General features: G+C 43.4%; 1 protein-coding gene across 1 annotated transcript in view; it reads left to right on the forward strand.

The window, feature by feature from the left end:
- The window catches only part of ATP8B2 (ATPase phospholipid transporting 8B2), a 79143-nt gene that overhangs the window by 1743 nt on the left and 61680 nt on the right, over positions 1-15720 (forward strand). Inside the window, exons 2-5 of the mRNA XM_089483641.1 lie at positions 8790-8916; positions 9478-9615; positions 10113-10231; positions 11195-11412. Coding sequence (XP_089339767.1) covers positions 8883-8916; positions 9478-9615; positions 10113-10231; positions 11195-11412 — 509 coding nt within the window. The 5' untranslated portion in view covers positions 8790-8882. The remainder of the gene's footprint in view (positions 1-8789; positions 8917-9477; positions 9616-10112; positions 10232-11194; positions 11413-15720) is intronic.

The raw sequence follows: 15720 nt of genomic DNA on the forward strand, positions 1-15720 counted from the left end.
TGGCATTTTAAAAGCAAGTGGGAAAATGGGATGGTAGAGAATTAATCAGAACTGTGTTTTTTTTAATGGGTTTTTCGGGCTATGTGACCATGTTTTATGTTTTAGAAGGCCACATAGCCTGAAAAACTCACAAAAAAACATGGATGCCAGCCATGAAAGCCTTCGACCTCATATTAATCAGAACTGTCTCTGGCAAATTGGGGCAGTTGGAGGGTAAGCTACTTTTTTAGATGCTGCTGGCATTGTAAGACTGATTGAATTTTGCACATGGCATCATAAGAAGATGTTCTAAAATAAAACACCCCATGGGTGGGATTTTTTTTTACAAGCTCCTCTGCCATTCAAACACCATCTGTATTTAAACTGGAGATGTGTTCTTCCATATGTTCTTGGATTCCAGTTCCAATCATCCTCTGCCATTGACCATGATGGCTAGGGCTGATGGGAACTGGAGTGCATGAAGAGCCACCAGTTCCCCATCCATAGTCTAAACCAGCAGCATGAAACTTGGACCGTCCTGGTTTTTATTATATTTATAAATAATAGTGGTAGTTGTAGTAGTATTTTTGCCCTACAACACTGAGCAATCCAAGCCAATAGTGAATGATGATGGGACCTGCAGTCCAGCATCACAGGTTGCCCACCTTGCTTTGGTAGCACATAGAACAATTTGTATGTGGAATTTGACTAAAGTATATTCTGTCAGTATTACATAATGTGTACTGGGTACACATGTTCTCTTTGTGTGTATACATCACATGCAGAAAGAGAACACCAAAACATGGTTAAGTCTTATAGAGATGGAAAACCTCACCTCCAAACTGGACGGCCAACATCAAAATGGCCACACCAGCATCAAGTGAATGGATAAGGCTTATCTATTCTTCATTAATATCTCTTGTCATCATGACCACACACCAATGTTGCTTGACCCCATGTGTCCTAATCTTCATCTGTGGAACACAGAATCATAGAGCTGGAAGAGACCCCAAGGGCCATCCAGTCTAATCCCATTCTGCCATGCAAGAACTCATATTCAAAGCACCCCTGACAGATGGCCATTCAGCCTCTGTTTAAAGACCCCCAAGGGTCAAATATCTGGAGGTATGAGCAGACAACATACCTGTGCCTTCAAGTCATTTTTGACTTATGGTGACCCTAGGGCAAACCTGTCTTAGGAAGATATGTTCAGAGGTGGTTTGTCCTTGCCTTTGCTTGGGGCTAAGAGCATGTGACATGTCCAAAGTCACTCGCTGGGCTTCATGGCCAAGGTGGGAATTGAACCCTGGTCTCCAGAGTCATAGTCCAACACTCAAACCACTATGCCACGCTGGCTGAATAGCAATTCCTAGAAGTCCTTTGCCAGCACAGTCTAGGATGAAGGACGCTGGGAAGTCCAATGTCATCCAAAGGGCTGCATGATTCCCACCTCTGGACTCGACCGCGAGCTCCGGCTGATTCCAGGGATCTTCACTCCCACACCAGAGGAGTGTAGAGATACTTTGGCCTTGCTCCAGAAAGGTCTGTGTCCCTTTTGCAATGTGCCCTTTTGCCCTTATGCAACGTCCCTGGTGCAAGTCAGTGGAGCATCATTATCAACAGTAGCGATAAAGTGGCACATGGGAGCTGATATATAAGCTCCCTTTGGGGAGGCTGCTTTACCATCCCCATTCCACCTTGTAGTGTCTAGTCTGTGCCCTTCTGGATGGCAATGATTTACACCCGCTTCTTGGCCCGGGTGCGAGCCTGTGTCCGTCTTCGCAGAGTCCTGGTCCGGCAGTGCCTCGCAGAATTCTTGGGGGTCTTTATCCTGATTGTGAGTTTTCCATTTTGGATGGGAAATAGTGGGAAGAAGTAGAGTTCTGTTGTGGTCATGGATTGGAGATCATGACAATTACAAAGGGGACAGAATCGAAGAGCTGGTCTGCTTGGTCTACATTAGCTTTCTTCAACTTAGTGATTGTTGGGAGTTTTAGATGATAATCCCCATCATCCCTGAATATTAGCCATTTTGCATGGGGATGATGGGAGCTGTATCCCAAAACATCTGGAAAGTGCCAAGTTGGGGAAGCGGAGGCCATCAGAGCACTGAATTGTTGCTGCTAACTCACTTCGGCTTTTAAAAAGCACCTTTTCTAAGCTGCACTGAGTTCCACTTCTGGGGAACGAGTGGGATGCTAATAATAATAATAATAATAATAATAATAACAACAACAACAACAACAACAACAACTACTACTACTGCTACTTGTTACTGTTAATGCATTACAATTAAAAATGCATGCAGCTTGTTAAGTTGCTTCAACCTCATTGTTTCTGGTCACTTTTTAGTTCTTAAAATGGGATGGAGGGAGAAGAATCCATCTTGAAAAGTAAAGATGGCCAATTTTTTTTTTTAAATATGCCTCCCAAAGTTTCAAATGTTAAAATCCTGTTGGTTAATTTCAAATGGAGTAGTCCAACTGAATCAAATTTTGAAAGGCAAGTCAACACACAGGCAAATAAATCCCCTTGATTCCAGGAAGCCGACTCCAGCCAAATTCAGGCACAGAAGAACAAATAGTTGATTGATTGATTTTATTTTAATTTATTTCAAGGCATGTTGCAGTCATTTAAAAAAACAGAACTAAAACACCAATTACAAAAAGTTTTTTAATATACGTGTGTGTGTGTATAATTAAACGTTACCAACATTAAAACATAAGTAAAACAGCATACAGTTAAAACCAGTAAAAACTATTAAAACACAAAGACATTAGTATGCAATATCCATCCATCCATCCATCCATGAACATGAATATGCAGGTGTGTGTGTATGTATGTATGTATGAATGTATGTATCTGTATATGTGCAGCAACTGCAAATATATATGCATGCAAACCTTCCAATGTCCCAGTTTGGCAGGGACAGTCCCAGTCAATCCTCTGCCATCCCACTTTCTTGGCTGCTTATGACATGTCCTGGTTTCTCTCTTCTCCTGCTTTCCTCCTTTGTCTTCCATTTGCTTCAATTGCTGCAAACTGAATCTGCGCTCAGTTAGCAGGAGGGAGAAGATAGGAGACGCTTGCTATTTGTGGTTTGTCTCTTAGTGTCTTTTCCTTCTTTAGGCTTTCCTAAACTCAGCACATAAATTCCAGAGATTCTCTACCTGAAATAGTAGCTTGGCGCTCTCTTTCCCATTCATGTTTTTTGCTCTCTCACGCTCCAATGTCGTCTTGGTTTTCATCTGTGAAATGTCGGAGAGTGTGATACACGTAGTGACTTTTTCTAGTTCTTCTGTGACTTTGGAAAGGAATGTCTCCATCCTTGTCTATTCCCCCTTAAAATAACACAGGAAAGTTAACAGCTAAACCATGCCTTCTAAGAAAATTGTAGCTACAAGTTAAGGGAAAATAAGGGGGGGAATGAAAAGAAATGACTAAAATGGCAGAACTAAAGAAATCAGGAATTAAATAAATCACAGAAAGTAAGAGATTCCTAGAAGGCAAGGGTTTCCAATTAAACTGAGCACTGGCTTAACCTGGAAACATTTTGTCTTCATGGGCTAGCAGGTTATCTTCTTTACATTTATATTCCAGCTTTTTCCTCTGGCAAGCTCACATTGGCTCTCCTCCTCTTTGTTTTATTCTCATAGAATCATAGATTTCTTACAACAACCTTTTGTGGTAGGCCAGGTGGCGAGAGATTGGCCAAAGACAGTGATGGCCAAACTCTGGCCCTCCAAGTGTTTTGGACTTCAGCTCCCAGTGGCCTCAGCCATCTTGGCAAATGGTCTGGGATTCTGGGAGCTGAAGTCCAAAACACCTGGAGGGCCAGAGTTTGGACATCACTGGTCAAAGATGCCACAACAAACTACCATTCCCATTATTCCATAGCACTGAGCTGTGGCACTTAATGTGGTGTCAAACCGGATTGTTTCTGCAGTGTGGATGCAGCCAGAGGGAAGCAGAACCTGGATCTCCCAAATCCCAACCCAGTGCTCTAACAGTTATTTCACACAGACTTCGAGTTTTGCAGTGTTCACAACCTCTGTTCAAATGGAACATCTGTGTTTACTCCAAATGGAGAATGTGACAGAACTCAGCTAGTTCGATTTAATTCCTTGTTGGTTGTGGTTGTGTGTCTTCAAGCTGTTTTTTGTCTTAGGGCAATCCTATCCTGGGATTTCCTTGGCAAGATTTGTTGAGAGGAGGTTTGTCATTGCCTTCCTCTATGGCTGAGAGAGTGTGACATGCCCAAGGTTATCCAGTAGATTTCCATGGCTGAGTGGGGATTTGAACCCTGTTCTCTAGAATTGCAGTTCAACACTCAAACCACTACTGGTTACACACACATAGAAATACATACACTGCCAGCCCCACCATGAGGCAGGCGCAAGTGGCTGCAAGATGTTTAAAAAGATGGTTTCGCTTCTTGTTCCTTGTGAATGAAATCTGTACCCAGCTGAATGGCTCTGTCTGGACTCTAGCATGCATCTGTAGAGAACCACATCCATAAACACATAAATCAGTGCAAGCAATGCACCATGCGACCCATGCCGCCATTTAATCTGCACACCATAATCGGGTTGCATGCACCTTTTGCAAGGATCCATGGCTGCACATGAGAGCACCGATGCACCATGCAGGGGGCATAATGCAGTGAAATAAATCCCTAAATAATCATTCATAGCCCTAGGAGGTAAGTCAGGCAGTGAGAGCTAGGAAACAGAGGCCTGAAATTATCCAGAGAGCTTCATGACTCTGATGCTACATCCGCACTACCGAAATAATCTGTCTTGACGCCACTTTAACCACCATGGCTCAAGGCTGTAGAATAAAAACACCCAACATGGAGCTCAAAGCATTTGCATTAGCTTGCACTTTTAACACCTGGCCAATATAATTTGGAATGGCTAATACCTTATTATGTGTGGCAACGTGTCTTGGGCTCACTTTTTCCCTGAGTAGATCTTTAACCGAAAGGAAAAAACAACAACATTCTGTTGGATTTTTAAACCAGGAGAACAGAAACCATTGCAAAGTTAAAGGGATAACAGGCAGAACGGAGCTGCCCACGATGCGCAGCAACGGTGTGTGGGCAGTGATCCTTGGCATGAAAATGAGGGTGTGCATGCTTTCATAGGGCTGGAAAGTCCTCTAATCCAGCCTTCCATCACTGCAGGGATCTGGAGCTAAAGTAGCCATCAGTTGAGTAAACCTCTGTTTAAAATCGTCCAGTGGGCAGAATAGCCCACCATCACCTGAGGAAGCCTGTGGTGTTGTTGTTGCTGTTGTTGTTGTCAGCTGCCTTCAGGTTATCCCCAACTCATGGTGACCCTCTGGATATCTCCTAGACCTCCTGTCCCCCACGTCTCAGCTAAAGTCCTGTAGATCCATGCCCATGGAATCCCTAAATGAGTCTATCCATCTGATGTGGGGTCTTCCTCTCATTTTACTACCTTCTACCTTTCCTTGCATCGTTGTCTTTTCCAATGAGTTCTGCCTTCTCATGATGCTCATGATGTGGTCAAAGTATGACAGCCTCAGTTGATCATCTTGGCTTCCAGGGACATGTCCAGCTTAGAATCATAGAATCACAGAATCATAGAGTTGGAAGACACCACAAGGGCCATCAAGTCCAACCCCATTCTGCCATGCAGGAACTCTCAATCAAAGCATCCCCGATAGATGGCCAGCCAGCTTCTGTTTAAAGATCTCAAAGGAAAGAGACTCCAATACACTCCGAGGAAGGAGTGTGTTCCACTGTCAAACAGCCCTTACTGTCAGGAAGGTCCTCCTAATGTTGAGGTGGAATCTCTTTTCCTGGAGCTTGCATCCATTCCTCCAGGTCCTACTCTCTGGGAGCAGCGGAAAACAAGCTTGCTTCCTCCTCAATATGACATCCTTTCAAATATTTAAACAGGGCTATCATATCACCTCTTAACCTTCTCTTTTCCAGGCTAAACATCCCCAGCTCCCTAAGTCTCTCCTCGGGTATGGTTTCCAGGCCTTCACCATTCCATTCGCTCGCCTTTGGACACGCTCCAACTTCTGCACATGCTTACTTTATTGTGGTGCCCAGAACTGGACACAATATTCCAGGTGGGACCTGACCAGAGCAGAATAGAGTGGCACTATTACTTCCCTTGATCTAGAGACTATACTGCTATTGATGCAGCCTAAAATTGAATTGGCCTTTTTTTAGCTGCAGCATCACATTGTTGACTCATGTCCAACTTGTGGCCTACTTGGACTCCTAGATCCCTTTCACACGCATAAGTCTCCATAAGCCAGGTGTCTCCTATCCTATACCTGTGCATTTCATTTTTCTGACCTAAGTGCAATACCTTACATTTCTCTCTGTTGAATTTCATTTTGTTAACTTTGGTTCAACTTTCTAGTCTATTCAGATCATTTTGAATTTTGATCCTGTCCTCTGGGCTATTAGTTAAACAAGTTCCTAAAGCAGCTTGTTCTGTCAAGGACCCATTTGTTTGTCCTTTTGGCTTTCCACAGCAGTCTTCTCTGGCTACCACCTTTACTGTCCAGCTCTCACATCCATAGCAGGTGATGGGGAAAACAATAGACTGGACTATTCTGACTTGAATGCTTAGTCGCAGAGCTTTACTCTTTAGGAACTTGTCTAGTTCTTTCATGGTTGCCCTTCCCTTTCCTAGTCATCTTCTGATTTCCTGACTGCAGTCTCCATTCTGATCAATATTTGATCCAGGTTATTAGAACTCTTTAACTATTACGATTTCCTCATTATCTACATTGAAGTTATGTCACTTCTCCATGGTCATTCATTTTGTTTTCTTTGTCTTCAGCATTCAGTTTGGCTTTGCACTTTCTTCCTTGACCTTCCTTTTCTATTTGCATTATTCCACTGTATTATTTCCAGTGTATTATTCCACTGTCAAACAGCTCTTGGCAGTTTATCACACTGGGGCTGATTTTGGCATTAAAGAGAGATTAAAGCGCATTTAAAGCATCCCACAAACAAAGCAAAAATGGTGGGTAATGGCACGAATGATTATCGCACTCAGTCACGCAAATAAAGTGATATTGGAACTGCATTGTCGCTGAAATCCCAAAAGTAAAAAGATGTGCTTTAATGCTTCTTTGTGACCACTTTAATGGCGGGTTTTGTGCGACAATGTGTGAATTTGTAATTATATGATTTTTCTGGGATATTCACGGGATAAACTCCCAATCTCCTTTGTGTGATAAACTCCTTACTGTCAGAAAGTTCTTCCTAATGTCGTGCTGGGACCTCTTTTCCTGTAGTTTGTATCCATTGCATATAACCATGACTAGAGAACAACCATACCAAATGAAACAACAACCATAACTAGAGAAAGCAACTCCCAGAATCTTTTAACCGTCCTTGCTGGGCATTTTGGGATTTGTCACCCTCCAAAGCTGCCTTTTGCCAGCTCCATGGCCAGCTATCATAATCTCTAAGTTAATTATTTTATTTTTTGTATTGACTTTATTTATATGCTGCCTTTTCCCACGCCCAGGACCCAAGGCTGCTTCTGTAACAACAAATTCAAAGCGCTTACAGAAAAAAGTTTTCAAACCCATTTTAAAAATGACATTAAAACACTACAAAACTTGTTTGCTTGTTCGGGTTTTCAGTGTGGGCTTATCTCCAATTATGATTTCTGCATGTGCTGTTATTATCGCTTGGCCTCTTGCAAAGTGCATACCATCTCCTCTTTTTCTTGGTAATTGTCTAAATGGTTCCTCATTGCAATTCAGGAATGAATAAGATGTGGATGGACTGTAAATGCTCAGAATGATGAACTTTGTGTGCTGATAACAGACCAGGTAACCACCTTTCCCTTCACATCTTGCTTTGTATCTTTATAATATTTCAAATGGCCATGAGATATTTGTGCTATCTTTGATGAGTACAGGTTTATGAGCTGTTTTTTCTTTCTCTACTTCCTAAAGGTGATTTGTTTCACTGCTCTGAGAGACAGAATGATGGGCTAGATAGTCCTTTGGCTCAGCTCTCCTTCATAGAATCATAGAGTTGGAAGAGACCCCAAGGGCTATCCAGTCCAATCCCCTGCCATGCAGGGACTCTCAATCAAAGCATCCCTAACAGATGGCCATCCAGCCTCTGTTTAAAAACCTCCAAAGAAGTAGACTTCACCAACCTTAGATGCAGGATTTTCCCCTGTCAGACAGCTCTTATGCTCGGGAAGTTCCTCCTAATGTTTAGGTGGAATCTCTTTTCCTGGAGCTTGCGTCCATTGCTCTGGATCCTATTCTCTAGAGCAGCAGAAAACAAGCTTGCTTTTATCATCACTGTTCTGTCTCAGGCAGCACTGAAGGATAAAACAGTCCATGGGCCATTTCACTATGGATTCGATTCCTCACTTGGCCATGAAATGATTGAATTTGCTTGGTGATTGTTGTTAGCCTTCAAGACCTTAAGGCGAACCTGTTATGGGGTTTTCTTGGCAAATGTATCTGAGGAAGGAGACTGAAGTCTAAGAAAGCTCATGCTGACAACTTCCTTCTTTTAGTTAGTCTCAAAGGTGCTACAAGATCTCCCTACATACTTCTTCAGAGGGGGTTTGCCATTGCCCTCCTCTGAGGCTGAGAAGGTGTGATTTGCCCAAGATCACCCAGTGGGTTTCCATGGCTGAGTTGGGATTTCAACCCTGAGTTTGACACTCAAACCACGACACCACACTGGCTCTCCAGGGAAGCAGACTGCAGCCAACACTCACAGCAAGTCCTTCCTGCTCCTCTTCTTCATCTCCTTCCATCCTTGTTTTTCTCTCCCCCAGGTGATAACTCTGAGTGCATCTGCACAGTCCACCACCAGCGAGGGACGAAAGGGTGGCTATTTCAGCTCGGCCCTGGCGGGTGGTGTTGCCGTGATGGTGGCCATCCACATTGCAGGAGGCGTCTCAGGTGAGCCAGGGTGCACTTTTGTGTTCTGGACAGAAACCTGGTCTATGTTTTCCATGCGCTTCTGTCCTCCCAGGATCACTTTTTGCACAAACACCGGGCCCCTTATCTCCTCCGACTCTCTTATCTCCCCTGACCTTAGGTCCTCAGTCCCTTGGTACATGACTCAGTCAAATCATGCAGGTAATCTGTGGCAGTAAACATGGAGTGCATCTTCACTACTAGGCTTGCCTGGCCACTAATCTCCAATTTTCAGGGTTTATTATCGCCAGATAGGAGTTATTATTTGTTGTCGTTGTGTGCCTTCAAATCATTTCTGACTTATAGCAACCTTAAGGCGAACCATCATGGGGGTTTCTTGCAAGATTTATTTGCAAAAGGAAGTTTGCCATTGCCTTCCCTTAAGGCTGAGAGTGTGTGACTTGCCCACAGTCATCCAATGAGTTTCATGGGTGAACTGGAAATCAAACCTGGGTCTCCATAGTCCATAATCCAGCACTCAAACCACTATGATCTGATGCAGTTTTTGTTCATTTTATGTTTGATCTCTTCTCTCTTTCACAGGGGGGCATTTGAACCCAGCTTACTCACTCGCCATGTGCCTAGTGGCTGAGTGCCCATGGTGGAAACTGCCCATCTTCTCCACTGTCCAGATCGCGGGCGCTTTTTTCGGTGCAGGCACTGTCTATGTCCTATATCATGGTAACTAACCTTCTGACATTTGGCGGAAAAAAAGCAAGAAGAAATTAAAAGGGGAGCTGCCTGAAAAGTTTGGGATCACTTGGTTCATAGTTTTGCTGTTACATATTCACAGCCTTTCTGCATTGATTGACTCTGCAACAGCTTGCTTGCCCTCCTCTGATGTAAATGTCAAGAGAGTGTCTGTTTTTTGTGTTAAAGATAGACTAAGAAGCCATAAAGAGGCCCTGATATCAATAATCGACAGCAAGAAGTAGCTGTCAGCAGTTGCAAGGTACAATCCCTTGCAAAATGGCATCTAGATGTACTGCAGGGGACAACTGGCCTGGTTTTCATCTTTCAAACATTGGAGGGCATCAGGCTTTGGGTAGGCAGTGTGTTTAGGGGCCAAGTAAAAAAGTTAGGGGCCACGTGCAACTCATGGTCTGCATTTCTACCACCCCAGTCTTGAGTAATGGGAAAATCAAAATGGCTGGTGTCCTCTTCTTCCCTACCTACAGATGCCATTCACCACTATAGCAATGGGACCCTCAAAGTTACCGGACCCCGTGAAACGGCCTCTATCTTTGCCACCTACCCAGCTCCTTACCTGTCACTGTGGAATGGCTTCTTTGACCAGGTAAAAGCACCAGCTCTTCCCCCCAGAAAGTATGATGCTGTCATGACAGTGCCAACTTTTGCCCATCGCAATCTGGATACTTTTGTTGGCTCTCTTCTGCCTTCATTGAGTCCTGCCAAGACGGACGATCTGGGGAACCTGCTGTAGACTTACCCCAAAGAGCTTGGAAATTGAAAAGTTTTAAAAGGTAAGGAAATGATTTCGATATGGGATAGACTTTCTCATGCTGGAGAGGTGATAATATTGGGCAGGAGATGAACATCATCTCAGCTGGTTTAAGGCAGACTCCAGTTTTGAGAAAAGACTGGACCATGGTAACAGAGCATGTGTTTTGCACACTCATGACACCAGGCTTTGTTCTGGAATATGTTCCAACTTTTAGTCCAAACTTGAAATGAACTATTCAAAATGCAGAATCCATTTGGGGGAATTTTTTTAAAAAACACCCATCTTCTTCCCTCATATCTTTGGGTCATATTGCTGAGTTTCCTTCTGTTTCTTAACCAAATACATAACCCAGAAGTGACTGGAAATCTACTCTCAGATTTTGTTTCCTTTATCCTTTAAGATTGAACTAAAATTCAGAGCAGATTCACCAACTTGCCCTTGCATATCTGTCCTTGCATGGTGGGGTGGAAGGTGGCACTGGTCTCACAGTATCTGATGGGGAGAGCCAGCATGGCATAGTGGTTTGAGTGTTGGTCTCCAACTCTGGAGACCAGAGTTCGATTCCTAGCTCCGCCATGAAAGCCACTGGGTGACCTTGAGCAAGTCACACACTCTCAGCCTCAGTGGAAGGCCATGACAAACCACCTCTGAAGAAATCTTGCCAAGACAACCCCATGATAGGCTCACCATACTTTGGAAATGACTTGAAGGCACACAACAGCAACAACCTGATGGTAGGGCCAACTCTGCTTGTGATGCTTTGCTCAAGGCTCATTCTGTTTCGTTCCATAACAGACGCTGGGGACTGCGGTGCTTCTGCTGAGCATCCTGGCTATCATTGACTCTCGGAACAAGCGCATCCCTCACGGTCTGGAGCCCTTTGGTGTCGGGATGCTGGTGGTCTCTCTCACCCTGGCCATGGGGGCCAACTGCAGCTGTGCTATCAATCCAGCCAGGGATCTGGGCCCCCGACTCTTTACTTATGCAGCTGGATGGGGCTCTGAGGTGTTCAGGTAGGTGCAGAAGTGCCTTGTGGCTAGCAATTGGACTTCCGTGCTTGCTAAGGACCCCATCCCAGGTCTATGCAGAACGACAGAGTTCAGCCTGAACCCAAATACAAAATATGGTCCAAAAAACACTGCAGAAATCATCTAGTTTGAGATTGCTTTAGCTGCCCTAGCTCAGTCCTAGGGAATTGTAGTTTATTGTGGCACCAGTGTTCTCTGATAGAAAAGGCTAAATGTCTCACAAAACTAAAGTTCCCAAAATTCCCTAGCATTGAGCCAGGGCAGTTAAAGCGATTTCAAACTGGATGATTTCTGCAGTATGTTTTGGACCTATGAATCTGGTACCCTGATCTTGTGAGGTTCACCTGGTCCATTGTGGATCAGGGAGTCCTTCATGGTGGCACCCGCTGGGTCAGGGCTGAAAATCAATTGCAGGAGCTTAAAATATTCATGTTACCCCAGCACTGCACTTAAAATAAGAGAAATTCAGTGTGTCCTTGGTATCCGCTGGGGTTTGGTTCCAGGATCCCCCTGGATGCTCAAGTCCCATTAAATACAATGGTGTTATAAAATGGTGTCCCTTAGATAAAATGGCAAAAGCAAGGTTTGCTTTTTGGAATATATATATATATATATATATATATATATATATATATATAATATTTTCAAGCTGTAGATGCTTGAATCTGTGGATAAAGAGTCTGTGGCTAAGGAGGGCCGACTGTATAAGACAAACAAACTGCATACAATATATGTATGCAGAAAAGGGGGTATCAGAAGACTGTGTTCCAAAAGAAAAGGGACCTTAGTGGAATTTTCCAGAAAAGGGACCTCATAAGGTTCTGTTCTAGAAAGGGAGGGGGGTCAGGATACTGTGGAATATTCCAGAAAGTTGGGGGGGTCTGAAGAATTTCCTGGAACAATCCAGAAAAGGGCCCCCCAGAAGAGTCTATCCCAGATAAAAAAGCCTCAAAACAAGCTGGAATAAGTAAATATAACATAACAGAATATATAACATAACATAAAATTAATATAATATATTATAATATATATTTGACATACCTGTATAATTAGGACAGGGTGGTTTTTAATACGAGGTGTATGTTTTTAGTTTAACTTTTGTATATATTTGTAGTAATTTTTATACTGTTTTAACTGAGCGGTTTTAATTGCTTTGCATTTGTATCGTGACATTTTAATAATGCTTTTGTCTTGCCTTGGGTCCCTTTTTTGGGGGAGGAAGGCGGCACAGAAGTGAAATCAATAAAATACATAATGGATTCTCAAATCCACTTTTTAAACTAGCGCTGGAAACTACTGGTGGTGGGTCCCGGTGGTGGCTCCAATGGTGGGCGCAGCGACTGGCACGACCGTGTACCAGTTCGGAGTGGCGTTTCATCACCCGCAAAGCCCAGAGGAAGAGGAAGAAGAGGTTCCTAAATCTGAGAAACATCCCCAAGTAGCGGAGAAGGAGATGGAAATTCCTATTTACGCTGTGAATATGTATGCAGAGACATGGACAGACCCAGTAGCTGGGACTGAGCAAGCTAACAAGCCTGGCCAATGAGAAGAATGCCAGTTCTGCTTAAAACTAGAGGGTTGGGGAGAATTTACCCCAGATCCTTTTATTTGTACATACTGAGTGGAGCTGATGTTACTAATGTTATGACTGGCATGGTGTTTGTGTATGAGAGGTTTTGTTTTTAAAGGACCCACAAAGGACCATCTTGTTCAATGCCACCTGTTCCATCTCTTAAGATGCTGACCTCAATACCTTTGCATTTCAGCAGCGATGGCCCTCCAGGTGTTTTGGACTTCAGCTCCCAGAATCCCAGACTATTGGCCAAGGTGGCTGGGGCTTCTGGGAGATGAAGTCCAAAAACCTGGAGGGCCAGAGTTTGGACATCACTAAGGCTTACTGTATATACTCATGTATAAGTCTAGAAATGTTAGTCAATAAATTGACTCCAAAAACCCGAGTCGACTTATCCACGGGTCAATGTAAATACTGTACTGTATTTCAAATCTTATTAAAAAAGGAACCATCCCCTGGTGAAAGGCTAGATGTCATCTGTTCTGGAAGCGCTAACACCCCCTTTATATTCTCTCATCCATCAAACCTTTAGTATCAGCACAAACAGTTATGCCTGCTGCAATTTTGTAAGCTTTCTGGCAATGTTTTCCTTTGCGTCATCCTTTGCATCATCCTATGTTACGTGCCCCTATGTTTTTCGCTCCACTTATCCATGAGTCATATCTAAATCCACAATTTTGGCCCCAAAATCTGCCCTTGACTTATACATGAGGTTGAGTATATACGGTACATCAGCATTATTGTCAATTTCCTTTCTTCACTCGAAACTCCATCTGCAACATTTTAACATTCAAACATTCAGACATCTTCAAAAATCAATTAAACAGTCAGACCTTCAAACACCTTCTTCATTAATTTGGTACTTTCTTAATTCTTTAACCTTCCACACATGCTTCCTATTTTCTCTCCTTTTCTTAATCCTTTCCTTGCCATCTCTCTTCCCATCTATTCTTTCATTTTTCCTTCTCACATCACCCTCTTTCTCTCCTTCTAACTCCAAACTAACCTCACTAACTTCCCCTACTATCATATCACCTACCTCTCTTACTCTTACCCTCTACTCACACTTTACCTTCACTTTAATGTCCCTCTTCCCTCGTATATTACCTTCTCGTATATTTACCTTTCTAACTCGAAACTTAGATCCTGTATAAACTCTTTTAGCCATTCCTTTCTCCAAATTCCACAGCCATCATTTTTATTTTTCTGTTTCAAAAACCTTTCTTCTGCTGTTCACTCTCCTTTCTACCCATCCGCTCTCTCTCCTTCTTCCACCTCACCTCTCTTTCCCTTTCTCACTCTTATTTCATAGGAGATTATCACACGGGGATTTAAAATGGGATTAAATGGAATGCTCCCATCACGACTGTGCGCTCGTGCAAAGATTTTCACATGACGTCGCACTCATCCAGTGCTTTGGTTGTGAATAACCCATAGTCATCCTGGAACTTCTCATTCACGGTGAATCCCTGTGAATGGTTTCTCAGTAGCGCTTTATCTGCGCTATTGCAGACGTGCGGAAGTCAATGACAATTCATTCGCGCTATTGCGGAGCTATCCGGCACCTTTTCCCAGACTGCTTTGCGGTATAGACAATTCATCCTTATTGCTGGGATCGTTTTTAGAGGAGATTTGTGTCCATTTGAGGAGCAGGGCACCATTTTGTTTGCACTAAATCAACATCATGCCCTTAAATATAGAAATGTTATTCTATACTCTTTGGGATGGAACCACATTTTTCAGACATGCGCATAGCGGGAAAAGGACGCATGCGTGAAACGTTCAGTCATGTTATCAGTCATTAAGATTAAAAAATACATTACACAATTCTTGACATGTGCCCAATGTACACACTTCATCCAAACCTCCGTTACATCCTAATCCTACATTCTTGGTTTTTGTTATCTACTCATTTGTCCTTCTCTCCATATCTATGCTACAAAATCTATATTCATTTTTTAAGTATCTGTTTTTCTTAAAATAGAGCCCGAAACAGACAGGCCAAAATAAAGCTGCTTCGGGTCACTTTGGAGGTATACTGTTTAAATGACATATGCATCTTAAGAGGCCAGAAGCTGCGCCAAAGCTGCGCTCCGGTTCTTAGGACTGGAGCGTGGGTTTGGTGTGGCTTCTGGCCTCTTAGGGCGCATGCATCATTTAAACAGCATACCTCCAATGTGACCCGAAGCAGCTTTATTTTGGCCTGTGTGTTCGGGCCCATAGTTACGTTGTTGTTGAGCTACTCTTAAAATGTCCCGGTTTCTCTCTCCTCCCACTCCCACTTTCACACTCAGTGTACTTCAGTGGCTGCAAACTTGAGTTCAGTGTGCAAGAGCAGTTTGAATCATAGAACCTAGAGCTGGAAGAGACCACAAAGTTAATCTATTCCAACCCGCCGCCATGCAGGAAGACACAATTCAAGCACCTCCAAAGCAGGAGATGCCACGACAGTCTAAACAGTCAACCAAACTACAAATCCCATGATTTCATTGGAGGCAGCCGTGGCAGTTAACATGGAAACACAGCGCTATAATTTTGCAATATGAAAGGGTGCTCTGTTACCTGGATTACAAAGTGCCTGTATATATGTGTATAGTTCCCCCTTTTCCTGGAGGGAGATGCTTACACAGTCTTGGAAATGAAGAAATAAGCAAAACATGCCCACAGGAGGTGGAAAAAGAGACCTTCCCAGCCAAGCAGACCGCAAAGAACATTCCAGC

The sequence above is a fragment of the Sceloporus occidentalis genome, unplaced genomic scaffold (assembly GCF_023333645.1).
Source record: "Sceloporus occidentalis isolate IW3139 unplaced genomic scaffold, rSceOcc1.0.p SCAF_20, whole genome shotgun sequence".
NCBI classification, from domain to species: domain Eukaryota; kingdom Metazoa; phylum Chordata; class Lepidosauria; order Squamata; family Phrynosomatidae; genus Sceloporus; species Sceloporus occidentalis.